The sequence below is a fragment of the Peromyscus maniculatus genome, chromosome 8 (genome assembly GCF_049852395.1).
Source record: "Peromyscus maniculatus bairdii isolate BWxNUB_F1_BW_parent chromosome 8, HU_Pman_BW_mat_3.1, whole genome shotgun sequence".
Classification (NCBI taxonomy): Eukaryota; Metazoa; Chordata; class Mammalia; order Rodentia; family Cricetidae; genus Peromyscus; species Peromyscus maniculatus.
The window spans coordinates 30,336,142-30,349,862 of record NC_134859.1 but is presented as its reverse complement, the minus strand read 5'-3'; the positions used below and the strand labels follow the sequence as shown (position 1 = coordinate 30,349,862).

General features: G+C 41.5%; 1 protein-coding gene and 1 long non-coding RNA gene across 5 annotated transcripts in view; one reads left to right on the top strand and one right to left on the bottom strand.

The window, feature by feature from the left end:
* LOC121831769 (uncharacterized) overlaps positions 1-617 on the bottom strand; it is a 38,710-nt gene extending 38,093 nt beyond the window's left edge. For 2 of the 3 annotated variants that reach the window (XR_013053237.1, XR_013053236.1), the window contains exon 1: positions 354-617. This is a non-coding gene — a long non-coding RNA (uncharacterized LOC121831769). Of the gene's footprint in view, positions 1-146; positions 268-353 lie in introns of all 3 variants that reach the window. The other variant, XR_013053238.1, reaches the window with a different exon arrangement.
* Positions 1-13,721, top strand: part of Itk (IL2 inducible T cell kinase) — a 64,771-nt gene that overhangs the window by 33,365 nt on the left and 17,685 nt on the right. For both annotated transcript variants that reach the window (XM_006997382.4, XM_042283880.2), the window contains exons 6-9: positions 252-403; positions 2,786-2,851; positions 8,207-8,261; positions 13,454-13,536. In XM_006997382.4, coding sequence (XP_006997444.1) covers positions 252-403; positions 2,786-2,851; positions 8,207-8,261; positions 13,454-13,536 — 356 coding nt within the window. The remainder of the gene's footprint in view (positions 1-251; positions 404-2,785; positions 2,852-8,206; positions 8,262-13,453; positions 13,537-13,721) is intronic.

Sequence of the window (13,721 nt, the reverse complement as noted above, 5' to 3'; positions counted from 1 at the left end):
TGTGAAAAGCACGTGGCTTCTTGGAATTCACTGGGATCAGAATTTACCTCACAGAATGAAAGAAGTGCATACTGCTGCTGTTTGTATCTGTTCAGTCCCATAACCCAAACTCATAAAGAGTGCCAGCTTAGAGGAAGGTAGCTTACTCCAGTGGGTGGAGTAAGCTGCCATGTTGGCCTAGTCTAAATCCAGGATCCCAGGAACTCGTCCCCTTCTTATGTCTTTGCTTCGTTTTCTTGTCTCTTCCCCAGCGGTCACTTCAGGAACCTGAAGAAACCCTGGTCATTGCCTTGTACGACTACCAAACCAATGACCCCCAGGAGCTTGCGCTGCAGTGTCATGAAGAGTACTACCTGCTGGACAGCTCCGAGGTCCACTGGTGGAGGGTTCAAGACAAGAACGGGTAAGACAAGGGTACGGCTGCTGTGGGGACGAAGTGAACGTGGGAAGGAATGCCCACGTCCTTCAGCCGTCCTGAGGCCGAGTTAGGAAAGCAGAGCCGAGCACCGTGGAAGGGAGAGAGGAGTGAGCTCGTCATTCCTCTTCTCAGAAGTAACAGAGAGGCTTCCACTTGCCTCATCTTAACCCTTCCCTGTCCTCAGCTCATCTAAAAGCCCCTGGATTTCCACTGGTCGTGACAGTTGGTGGGCTTGGCAACTTGCTCTGTGATGTTCTTAAGTTTCTAAATACATGTCATTGTGAAGTAAGTGGAAAGAAAAGGTGTGTGAAGATGGCACAGAGTGGCAGTTACGTTAGAAAGTCTCAGATGGCACCAGAGATTTCATTATGAGAGCAATCATTAAATGCTGATGAAGACAACAAGTTTCTACAGATACTAACGGCCTTCTCGGGGGTTTGGAATGAAAAACGTCTCATGAGCCCTTCTTTAATGTGGAACAATTACTGTGACCAATATTCTTCTATATTGGTAGCAAGTGTTAATATTATGAAATTATTATTAATTTTGAAACCAGACAAAGAAACTATTCCAGCACTGAAACATCACTACTCCATGTCAATATTTTATTAAAACAACAACAAAAACCACCCTATTGTACAGGAGCAGAGCTCAGTGCTAGTGTGTGTATCTACCATGCACGATGCCCTTGGTTCAGTCTGCTACAATTAAGAAAGAAAAGAATTTTAGAAAGTACATTCACTGTAGACAGAAGTATACATGAAAAGCCATCAAGTCCACAATCACTGCTAATTCTTCCTTGTGCTAATTCTTCTTTGTGTGCCTAGATACAAGAGTTGGTCATAACAAGTGCATTTTGTGTATTTTGCTCAAATGATCCATTCTCTGCCTTTATCTTTGTATGATAATCTCTTAGCAATCTTTTCATATCAATTCATACAAACTCACCCCTTTTTAATATATGTGAGTGTTCTTCCTGGATGTATATGTGTGTACCATGTGCCTGATTGATACCCATGGAGGACAGAAGAGGGCATTGGATCCCCTCAAACTGGAGTCAGAGATGGTTGTGAACCACCATGTTGTTGCTTATAGGGGTCAAACCTAGGTCCTCTGCAAGAGCAACAAGTGCTCTTAACCACTAAGCCATTTCTGCAGCCCCATCTGTATTGTTTTGAATAAAGCTTTAGTGAAGACCTGGCAATATTTATGTAGCATGACAAGCTTTGGGATGCACATATATCTCAGTTCTAACTATGGAAATGTTGAGTTATGTTAAGTCAGAGTATATGGTGTTTTAATTTTAACAGATAATGTCTCCTAAAATTTTACCAAATTTGTACACCCCCACAGGATATAGAAAAGCCAACACTGGCTAGTATTAAGCTTTGAAAGGGTGAGGAAGGCTGTATTTTTCTTCATCTTTTTGTACATAGGCAGAATCTGGAGGTATTTTAGATATAATCAAGTTTAAATCTCTCATTTCATTGGTAAGAACTGGAAGCCAAGAGAGTTGAATGGGCTGTTTACCTGCTGCTTTCTTGTGCTAAGGGCTGAATACAAAGTGATTTCAAGATCTACAAAGCTATACACAATGTAAATAGCATTGATAATGTTTATAAACTTTTTATCATTTCTTTCATTTCTCTATTATTAATTCCAGTTCAAATGTTACATTTCACCTTGGAATACAGCTTGACCTTGACCTTTTTTTTGGCCTTATACAGGGTCTCACGCTGTACCTCAGGCTGGCCTGGAACTCATTGTGTAACCCAGGCTGACCTCAGATTCACAGCTATCCTCCTGCTTCAGCCTCCTGAGTACTAAGATCACAAGCTTGGGCCATCTGTTCAGCTTTTCTCATGGTTCTTTATCTGAAGATGCTCAACTAGGGAGTTTTTAAATTTTAAAGTGTACAACATTAGCTGGGAATGATCTTTAAGGACCTGTGCTTGGAAAGTTGGGTTCTTGTACCTTAACTACTTCAATTCCCTTACTGGAAAATGATGGCATAAAGTGAAAAAATACTGATTATCACAAAAATTAATTATAGAAAATAAAGATTGAAAGGTATTTTTCCAGTAGAGGAAAGTTTATAATGAGAGCAGCAAGCAGAGCCTTTGAAGTAAATACCCGTTTGTTCTTTATTAGAGTCCATATTTTGTGGTGGAGTGTGTTGCTCTCAGCTGAGCACACCTTTGTTAATTTTATCAGCTGTTCTATTCCAAAATTTGTAAATGTCTTATCATAAATACCAAATAACATGAGACTTTGAATTCTTACATGACTTTAGTGGATTAAATTTGTTAAATCAAGATGTAAAAACCAGTTCTCTGCAAATCTAAACACTTGTTTTTCATTTTACAGGCATGAGGGATATGCACCAAGCAGTTACCTCGTGGAAAAATCTCCAAATAACCTTGAAACCTATGAGTAAGATACTTTTACTTTCTTGAATCACTAACTTATTTATTTGTTCTTTTTTTTTTTTTTTTTTTTTTTTTTTGAGGCAGGTCTTATTGTATAGCCCTTGTTGATCTGAAATACACTAGAGACCAGGCTGGCCTAAAGCTCAGAGATTGGCCTGCCACTGCTTCCTAAGTGCTGAGGTTAAAGGCGGTGCCAGCACACCCTGCTTCAATTAGTATTTTAGAACTATGGTACTAAAGTTTTCTCCCTAGGTCAAGCTGTTGGTTGGCTATAAAAGTTCTAAACTGTTCCTTTTTTAAAAAGTCTGCTTTATTTTCTCCTTTCTCTGATGACTAAAACAGTAAGAATTTAGCCCAAATAGGAGAAAAAGGAGTGTGGTCAGTACACTGCCTTCCCCCTTTATTAAGGAATGGTTCTCAGGCCTTGAAAAAAATTCTGTAGAAGAGAAATCTTTTACTGCGAATCCCAAGTATAGGTCACTTGAGAAAGAAAATCCTTATGAATATAGGATAAAATATCAACTGACTTAAAACATCATTAAACACAATATTGCCAATATCAGGACAATATTCGGGGAGTAAGTATCTCCCTAGGCTATGCTAAGTGTTTATCGATAAGCCATTACTATCAATTTTAGTGGAAATGTTCAATGTTTCTTTGATATAGTGTACAAAGTACCCACCACGCATGTGTACTTCCTAGCTTGGAGGCTGGAAGATCTACACCTCCCACTTAGATCTTGTTTCTGAATGGCTTCCCCACTAACGAGAATTGTGGCTTCTGGAAGCAGTGGAGCACAAAGACTCCAGGATTGAGGCAGGGAAAGAATAAGATGGACTTGGGATGTCTTGTTGCACTAGAAAGTAAAGAACTAATATTTTTTGAAACATTATTTCAGTGATTGAATCATGTCAAGCAGGCACAGAAGTGAGTTTTTTAAAGCTCTTATTGACTAGACTGGGACAATTTGAGTATAAAAATAAGTAGGGATAGCAATGGACTGTAATTCATTGAATAAAATAATAATTCATAATAAATTGATTGATTGTAAGTAAATAAATAAATAAGACAAAGTTCTTTGTGGAAGGCTAACAAAGCTTGAAAACCACCATTTGTATCTCAAAGTATTAGTTCTGGCAAAATCAATGAATGTCACAACCAAGGAGTGAAATGTAATAAATGTAACAAAGGTTTTTTTATAGGCTCAAAGTTATCCCTTCCTAAATCAGTTGTAGCTACAAAATAGAAATAACTGGTAGACATTCATCTCAATATGGCTCCAAAATATTGCCCGTTGTCCCTGCTCCAAAACATACACAGTATGAATTTAAACATGAGGATACAGTAGCAAGTCCAAATTAAGGAATATTCTATAAAATAAATGGCCTTTAATCTTCAAAAACAATTAAATATGATAAAAACCACAAAAAACTAAAAAATTGGTCCCTGTTAAAGGAAACTAAGGAATATAGTAACTAAATGCACAAGTAATCCTGGATTGGACTTATAACCATAAAAATGTTTTGTTCCCAACACAGTTATTGGGAAAAGTAATACAATTTTGATAAAGTCTGAAATTAGACAATATATATGGATATTAAAATTCATTATTAAATTGATATTGATACGATGGCAAACAGCTCACTGAGTACTTAGCATTAAAAGTCTACTCTCAAGAAGTACAGGAAAAATGTACCAGGGCTGATGAGACACTTAATGTATAAAGTGTGGGCTATGCACTGAAGACTGAGTTTGATTCCCAAATGTGCATAAAGGTGAGAGGACAGAAGTAGCTCCACAAAGATGTCCTCTGACCTACACACACACACACACACACACACACACACACACACACACCATGGCAAATGTGTACTACACACACATATCCTACATACACAATAATAAATAAATAAAATAATTAAATATACCCATCCATATGCCTAAATCATCTAGAGAGAATAGTAAATACATACACTTTCAGCCACTGGTTCATCTAGGAAAAGGGTCAATGGGAGTTCCTTTATACTGTTTTATAACTTTTCTATAAGTTGGAAATTTTCAAAATTTTGTTATTAGTGTGTGTGTGTGTGTGTGTGTGTGTGTGTGTGTGTGTGTGTGTGTGTGTGCGTGTGCTTGCATGTGCTGTGAAGGACGTGTGGAAGTCAGGGGACAGCTTTCTCCTCTTAACCCTATACAAAGAACTACAGGCAACCAAAGAAAGGACACACCAATTGGTTGTCCAGTGCCAAAGGGTCAACCCTGAAAGCACACATACAGGTAGCATTATACAGATGGAACAGGTTATGTTTAGGATGCAGTGCAATAACAGTTAGTGAAGAAGAGACTTTGAATTTGAAAGAGATCAGGGAGGGGTATGTGGAAGGGTTTGGACGAAGGAAAGGGAAGAGAGGAATGTTTTAATTAAATTATAATCTCAAATATAACAAAAAAGAAAGGAGAAGAAAAAAAGAAGATAATTAACTGTGAGCCTGGGAATAAGCTAGTAAGCAGTGTTCCTCTATCGTTCCTGCTTCAAGCTCTTCTCTAGAGGTCCTGCCTTGGCTTCCCTTGATCATGGCCTGTAACCTGAAGATGAAATAAACACCCCAATAAAAAATAAAACAATCAATTAGTACTCACTAAATATGAAACTCCTTAGAAGAGTATAAGATAACCAGAACTTCCACTAGCCCATTAGGATTCTTGCTAGTTCAGTGTGACCAAGGTAATGGTTTTTGCAATCTGAATAAATGCTGGTAACCAAGTACTATGGTTTTCTTAAACGTGTCTCTCAGCACGTTGATCAAATGTGTGTGAATAGTCCTTCCCTGGGCTGAGAGATGATTCATCCTTTCCAAGAATGTTTGTGCTGAGATGAAATAGATGAGAGATGCTTAGCTGAAATAATTGCTTTATAGCCAATGCCTTTGAAGGAAAAAATTAGTTATTTCAAATGACTACTTGGCTGTATTTGTTTTGGCATTTAACCAAAATCCCTTTGTTTATGATTCAAGAAGCAAATTCAAAGCCTCAACCAAATAAACAACAGTAGGGAATTGATGGAACCCTGGGGACAAGGAAAAATGTATATCTCTAACCTAATGGAATTTTCAGTCATTTTCTTTATAAAAACCACATGGTCTATGAACCAGTTTGTACCATGCACTGCCAGCTTGTATCTCCTGGGTTGTGGAATCCCACCTAGAAAATAATATAACATAAGAAAACATTCTGATATTTAATATATGGCTACACATAAAAGAGCTAGCCAGACTTTTAATTCTTTAACTTAATTTTTACTACTTTCATGTGACTTTTGCATAACAGCTCAAAAATATGCCATGTGGTAAGAGAATCATGGGTTAGTAGCCTAACTGGATTCGGGGCTCCTGCCTTGCTTTAGAGGCAGGACTTTGGACAAGTTGCGGTAGCCTCCTATTCCTGGGGGTGTGTTCCATGACCTACAGTGTATCCTGAAATTGAAGGCAGTTCTGAACTCAGTATACACTATGCTTTTCCCTCTATATACAGCCTATGGAGGGTTTACTTTAAATTAGATACACTGGGAGATTAACACTACTGGCCAGTGATGGAACAGAACTGATAACAATATACTATGATAGAATTGCCATCATAACCACTCTTAAGTAAAGTAAGAGCCACTTAACACAGACACAGCAATATGTGGCAGTCTATCTGGTAACCCACACAGCTACCAAATGACTGATAGGTAGTGTATGTAAGCAGATATGTTGTCACTTAGATGACTTATATCCTAGATGATCATCATGAGATTACATCATGCTACTCATAACTTATGGCAGTTAATTTCTAGAATTGTCCATTTAGCATTTTGTGGGACCATGGGTTGACTGTGGCACCTGAAATCACAGAACAGCAAAACTGAAGAAGAGAGGCTACTCGCCCCATGTGAGCTCTGATCCCTCCTCTGGTAAAGGAAGAGTCAGACAAGACTGAGGCGGGCAAAACACTACACTACAGACATTCCTCTTCCCTCCCTGTGCACTGAACTCAAGTAGACCTCACTCTATGACAGTGACACTATTGTCCACTGAACCCAGACTTGTTTCACACTTTACATGCACAGATCTAGTAACCCATACGCATTGCTTGGGGCTTGGATGGGATGAAGCATGCTTGCCAGCCACCAGCTTATCTCTGGGAGCCCATAGAGGTATACAGTCTGCTCCTCCATACTGTGTTTTAAAAGCTCAAAGGAATCCCCTGGTTCACTTATTCTTGGATGTGCTCAAACAAGTTTCATAGATACTGTTCCTTCCCCACCTGGAGCCTCTCTCATGTTTATTAATTTCCAAAACAAATTGTCAACTGATGATCCTTCTACTTTTGTTGTTGGCTTTTTGGTCCAGAAATGAATCCCTGTAGGCTCCCTTTACCAGGAAGCAGTTTATTATACTGTCCTTCAGGCTTCTAGGGAATTATTATCCAAGTGCTAGAGAGCTCTGAATGTTAGAGGACTGAGAATTTTCTTCATTTTGGGCTTCTTTTTTATCTTATATATTGTTGCATATATTTGATTGGATACTTTAAACTACCGTTAATGGCTAGAATGAGAAGGGATGGGCAAGGAAGGGGGCTGAAGGAGAGACATGGTCAGTCTGCACACCACATGAGACTATTGACCAACTCACATGTCTGCATATCCACATGAGCTACTGACCATCCTGCACGTACACAAATGTGTGAACATTGACTAGCCTGCATGGTCATTTCCTGTCTTTCTTCTTTTTAACCCCCCTTCCTCCCCCACCATACTTTATCTTATCTAAGTGATTAGGATGGTCAGGATATGTCTCAGCATGGTAGTAACATTCAAAAACTTCATTCTTAAAGATTCCTGGGTTTTTTGCTATTAATAAATTACATTCATCAATTACAAAAACTTGGCGAAGTCTAGAGGTCCAGTCTTAAGAAGAAAATATGGCAACTGTTTTCAAAGGATATTTGCTAAACTTGCAAATTCGTATTAACGTCTTTTATGACTACCTAACACCCTCCTACTTACAGCCACCCACTGACACATGAAATGGGGGAGATGAATGTTTCCTGCAACACTCATGGAAATTTCCCATCTTTTACAAAAGCAGAGAGCATAGCATAAAGAAAGCCCTGAAACTCCACTTTAACAACTACTGGTATTGTGCCAACTCTTGCTTCATTTTTTTTTTCTTCTCCTGGAAATAACCATGGCTTTCCTTTTGAGTTTGAAAGCACTGATAGAAGCAGAAAGCGAACACATGATTTTCAAGCATTATCTTTTATAAATAAGCAATGGAGTTTTCAAACTATGACACAGGACTTGTTTTTGGCTTTCAGGTGGTACAATAAAAACATCAGCCGAGACAAAGCTGAAAAACTTCTCTTGGACACGGTGAGTCTCCTTCATCTGTCTAGTGACTAAAAAGAAATTGTGTGCTTTCCGGCCATGTGGTTATGCTGATGGGGTAGGTTCCTGCATTGGTTTAGCAATGGCTTTCCAGTCAGAGGACAAATATTCTGGGGACTCTAAGGGTTAGAAGGCACAGGAGAGGAAAGCTGGGGAGGCCGCAGGCCTCTGCTAACAGTTGCTGCTGCTGCGTCTTGACCCTGAGTGGCCCCAGGGCTGCTCTGCTTTGCCTGTCTCTGCCGTGCTGAGATCAGGTTCTGCCTGAAGGGGCTGTCATTTACAGGAAGGTGACAGTTCTCTCCTTTCTTGTCGGAAGCCAGGCAGTCTGGCAGATGGACTGACCTCACCCGGGGATCTCAGAGTTAGGGAAAGAAGAATGAGAAGAAAGGAAGCATAATGGGATGGGATGGGTACCTCTGTTCTGCCATCAACTGAGCGGTGACTGTAGGCATTTCTCCTCTGCCTTCTGGGCCCCCATGTGTCAGTAAGGACAAATTGAACATCGGATTCTATCAGGATGCCAATGATCTGTTACCCCATGCATGCTGCCCCTGTGTGCTCCTGGCCCTGTGCACAAGTCACTGCCATTGCATCTGGACCCCCACTGGGAACCAAGACTCAGTAAAGAGTTAGAGGCAAGTAGAAGGGAGGCCAAGATCAAAGGAGCTGAGAAGTGGACCCAGAGGGAGAGGAACAGCTGAGTCCTTCTGGGATGCTTGTTTCTCCTTGGTTCTCAGCAATTCACCATTTCCTGTGGTTCCCAACAGACCTCATATCAGAATTGCTACAGGTGTTTAAAATGCAGATTCTCAGGGGGCTGCGGGATGGCTTAGTGGGTATAGAATCTTGCCATCAAGACTGACAACCTGAGTGCAGTCCCCAGAACCTGCATGGAAAGGGAGAGACCTGACTCCCATGGTTGTCCTATGATCTCCATATGCATACCATAATACATACATCCCACCCCACACAAACAATAAATAAATATAACACAAATACCGATTCTAAGAGTCCATGGTAGCTCTGCAAAAACAGGTGTTCCAAAAGTAATTCTTGGGAACCTTTGTTTGTTTGTTTGTTTGTTTTTGTTTTTGGAGACCAAGTTTCCCTGTATAACTGCCCTGGCTGTCCTGGAACTCACTCTGTAGACCAGGCTGGCCTCAAACTCACAGAGATCCACCTGCCTCTGCCTCCTGAATGCTGGGCTTAAAGGTGTGTACCACCTTGCCCGACTCCTATATTTTCTTGAACTGAGCTTAGGATGCAGTATGTAGCCAGCTCATCTCATTCCTCAGCCTGTATTGCTGGTAAACAGTAAAACTTGAGTCATGAGAATTAGCTACAAAGAGCACACAACTAAGCCCCTGCATTATGTTTTTTAAACGAGGGCGTTACATTCCATTGCATCCATAGTAAAGTCAGTGGAGAGCTTTAAACAGCCCACATTAATGACACACGAAAGCAATTCTTGTTGCTTGCTCAGGCTATCGAGACATTCTTTCTTGCTAATATTTTAAATTCACTTACCAAATAACTCTCTTCCTTCTTAAGTAAGTCTGAAGGCAAACTTCAGAGGGACCCTACATGCTTTAGTCTGGGTTCTCTAAAGTTAGAATGGGATAAGGTGGGTTTTTTGTTGTTGTTGTTTTGTTTTTGTTTTTGTTTTTTGTATGTTTGCTGTCAGACTCAATAGTGTTCTTTCTCCGGTGTCCTCAGAGTCGTCTTGTCTAACAAGTATATGACTCTTAAGATGTGCATTGTGTTCATTTCTCCTGTTATTAACTATAGCTTCTAGGTCATGGCCTATGTATATTTCCCCATTTTACCTTGTCCCTACTGTGCTTAGATACCCCAAACAGTATCTAGCACAAAGTAGTTATGCAAAGTCTACTCGCTGCATTGGTGAGGTCACCAAATGCTTACTCTGTGTTTTTAAGTTACCATCCACATCTAGGAACCTAGCTGGTCATGCGTATCCTTGGGGAAACTTTGAAAACATAAACTCAGGCCTAAAGATATGACTTCATGGCTAAGAATGCTTACTGTTCTTGCAGAGGACCCAGGTTCAGTTCCCAGCACCCAAATAGCAGGTCACAAGGGATCTAGTTCCCTCTTCTGGCCTCTGCAGGCTCCTGTATATAAACTCATTCAAGAGCATGCACATAAACATAAAATACATCAACACACCGCCAAATAAAGCTCCTGAACTCCAGGCCTATCCAATCAGAACCTCTCCAGGGGGCACTCAAGTGATTATGTGTCTTAAATTAGTTTAGGAACATGAGAAAGAATCTTCTGTCAATTCTTCAGCTGACAGCTCCTTCAATAATCCAGCCCTCTGCCTAGCTGGGAGATGTGATTTTTTTTCTCTTGATTGAACAGTAAGGTGCAATATCAGCTCTCCAGTGGCTCTGTCTGCTCACTGCCTTCAGTCTCAGCACTTCCCCTCAGCCTTAGCGCCTCGAGAGAGAGGGTCCATTCCTTGTGAGCAGGTATTCCATAATCAGCTTCATGCCTGCGGCAGAACCTCACACTTTAGACAGGAGCCTAACTTAGGTTTATCTGTGACTACAGGATGTCATCAAAGATACGTTGTTGACTTCATAACGGGTTTGTTTTGAGGGAAGAGCCTCCCACAGAATGAAAGATATATGTCAGAGACATTCTTAAAGCATATTTCAGCATGACAAGACCACAAAGCATCAGACCATCTTTGACAGTAACATAACTTCGTTTTAAGATTGCCTTCCACAAAGTCACCTTCAAATCATATGGACAGAAAGACATACATGCCGACACTTGTCCCAGATGAAGACAATGTAATTCATGCTTCCGACAGATGCTACACCACAGCATGTGATAATCATGGGCACTAATAACCCTAATAGTCCATGTCCTGGGATTGTATCCCAGGAACTTTTTTGTGCTTGTTACTCAAGTCTCTCAACAGCCTTGCAAAGGTCATTTTGCAGATGAGGAAGCTGACACGTATAGTTTTAATAAGAAACATCTGGAATTAACAATACTGCAAGCTGTTGTAGCTAAAATGCCCTTCAAAGACCACCTGGTCCATCTCCTTTGTATTAAAGGCTGATCAACTGGAGGCACATTCAGAAACTGAATCGCGGCATGGCCTCAACACAGCAGGGATGTATCTTCCAATAGACAGAGAGTGGAAGGCAGTACCTGAGTTACTGTTTTCTCCCCATCCTACCAGGGTCATACACATACTTCACCTCTTGACATAATCTTCTCTATTGGTGCCTCCTCTGTATTTCTCTAAGCGAAGCAATAAAAAGCAAACTGATATCTTGACTGTTGAGAGGAAGTGAAGCCCTGTCTGGCAACATTACACAAGTCGGTACCCCCTGCAAAACTCTTTGGTGGTTGTGTGTGGCTGTGGCTACCTCCCATCTCCCTGCAGGAAGTGTGTGGTAAGGCACATGCTTTCCTCAGAACTCTTAACTGCTTTGTCCTTAAATGAGAGTCCATATCGCTTTCACCAAATGCCACCTGCAGCACCTACCATGGAGAAAGAGAGCGTTTGAAGGACGCGGAGCCGTCCATGCTCTGCAGACCTGACCAGGACCCTCCCCTCTCCTTCACCTGGTGTTTATAGAATACTTACTCTCCACAACAGCTGAGGACTGCTATCATCACAACTTGTTTACAGAAAAACAGTCACTGCTTTGAAAGAGGAACACCAACACAAACAGCCAGATCTTATTAATTAGATCAAAGAGATGTGTACACTCTTCAGACAGTTGGTGAGCTTCTGCTCTTTGGGTCTATGTTTCTTCCTTTAGCATAAATGACATAACCAGATGAAATCTGCCTCTGCTTGAAGTCTGTTTCTTCCTGTCTCAAGTTTAACCCATCACATTCCAACCAGCCACAACCCAAAGCTGCATTATCAGGCAACTGGTCAAAATTGAATACATTTATCTTGCCTACCATGTGTGATAATACCATAAACAACCTGTTGAGCAAAACCATCCAGACATAAAGCCTCTCCTCCCAGCAGCCAGAAGGTGCCTATCAGCTGATGAATGGAAACAAGTGTGGCCTGTCCCTACAGTGGAATGTCACTCAGCCACAAGTAGGAGTGAAGTCTTTATACCTATCACTACCTAAGTGGTCCTGGAAAACAATATTATAAATGAAAGGACTCTCTCTCTCTCTCTCTCTCTCTCTCTCTCTCTCTCTCTCTCTCTCTCTCTCTTTCTCTCTCTCTGTGTGTGTGTGTGTGTGTGTGTGTGTGTGTGTGTGTGTGTTCATATGTTCATGCAGAAACATTTTTGAGACTGAAGGATGAAGGGGATTCGGCTAGTCTAGTTTCCTTGTGTATATAAACCATGAGTTCCATATAAGGTTCCTATCTAATTCTGATCTTCACTTGTGGCCCTCAAGATGTCTAACTTAAGTAAGTCATGATTACAAAGCTCCACAGATGTTTATGACTGGTAGGAGAAGAGCCGGGGATGTGGTTCTTAAAACAGTTCAGGTTTTACAGTTCCCACCAGGAATGTATGAACTAGCACACCCATTTGCTGCTGCTGATTCCATCAGGATGGGCAAAACTGTCAGGTACTCCCCTCTCCCCACCTCTCTCCCAGCACTAGCTACCCACCCTTTCTCCTCCTGCCCTTCGGTGAAATCGGCATTGTGGGTAGGGCCTGAGAAATAAAGCTCCACCCAGGAACTCAGCAAGCTTTCAGGATAAGTTTTGTGCCCCTGAGCAGGTGTAGATGCCGGAGCATCATGGAGCAAGAAAAGGTCATGGAATTTGTTCCGGAGCCAAAGTTCCAACTCCAGCCCCACTGCTCACTAGCTGTAGACCCCAAGGGAAGCTGTTTACTCCCTCTGGCACTCACTCTGCTGTCCTTGTTGTCAAAAGGGATAACGGTGTCCAGACGCGGGCATTAGAAGGAGGGTTGGGAAATGTCTGATGAGGCTGGTACCTGATGAATGGTCAGGGGGAGGGCCTGTGTCTGCCTGTCTGTGTAGGACTTCGCATGAACAACTGCCGAAAATGTCATTGAAACGGTGGCTGTCACAACTGAAAGCCTGCTTTGTGCTTCTCAGTGCTTCCTCCTTCCAAGAGCAAGAAGATGGAGCCAGGTGCAGGAGCCTGGTTTTTGAGATCACTAAATTTTCATACTTTCTACCCTATCCAGGGTAAAGAAGGAGCATTCCTGGTCCGTGATTCCAGGACGCCCGGGACATACACGGTCTCTGTGTTCACCAAGGCCATCATAAGGTATGACACTCACTTGGCTCAGGAACAGGGACAGCTGCTTTTGTGTGACAGCTTAGGTACATCAAGGTCCCCCCTGCATCATGCAGATCCTCATTAGCAGTGGTGAGGCTTCTGCCAGTGCCCCTTTGAAAATAAAGCCCAGAGTTCAAGGACAGAACTGAAGAGCTTTAATAAAAGACAGAGCT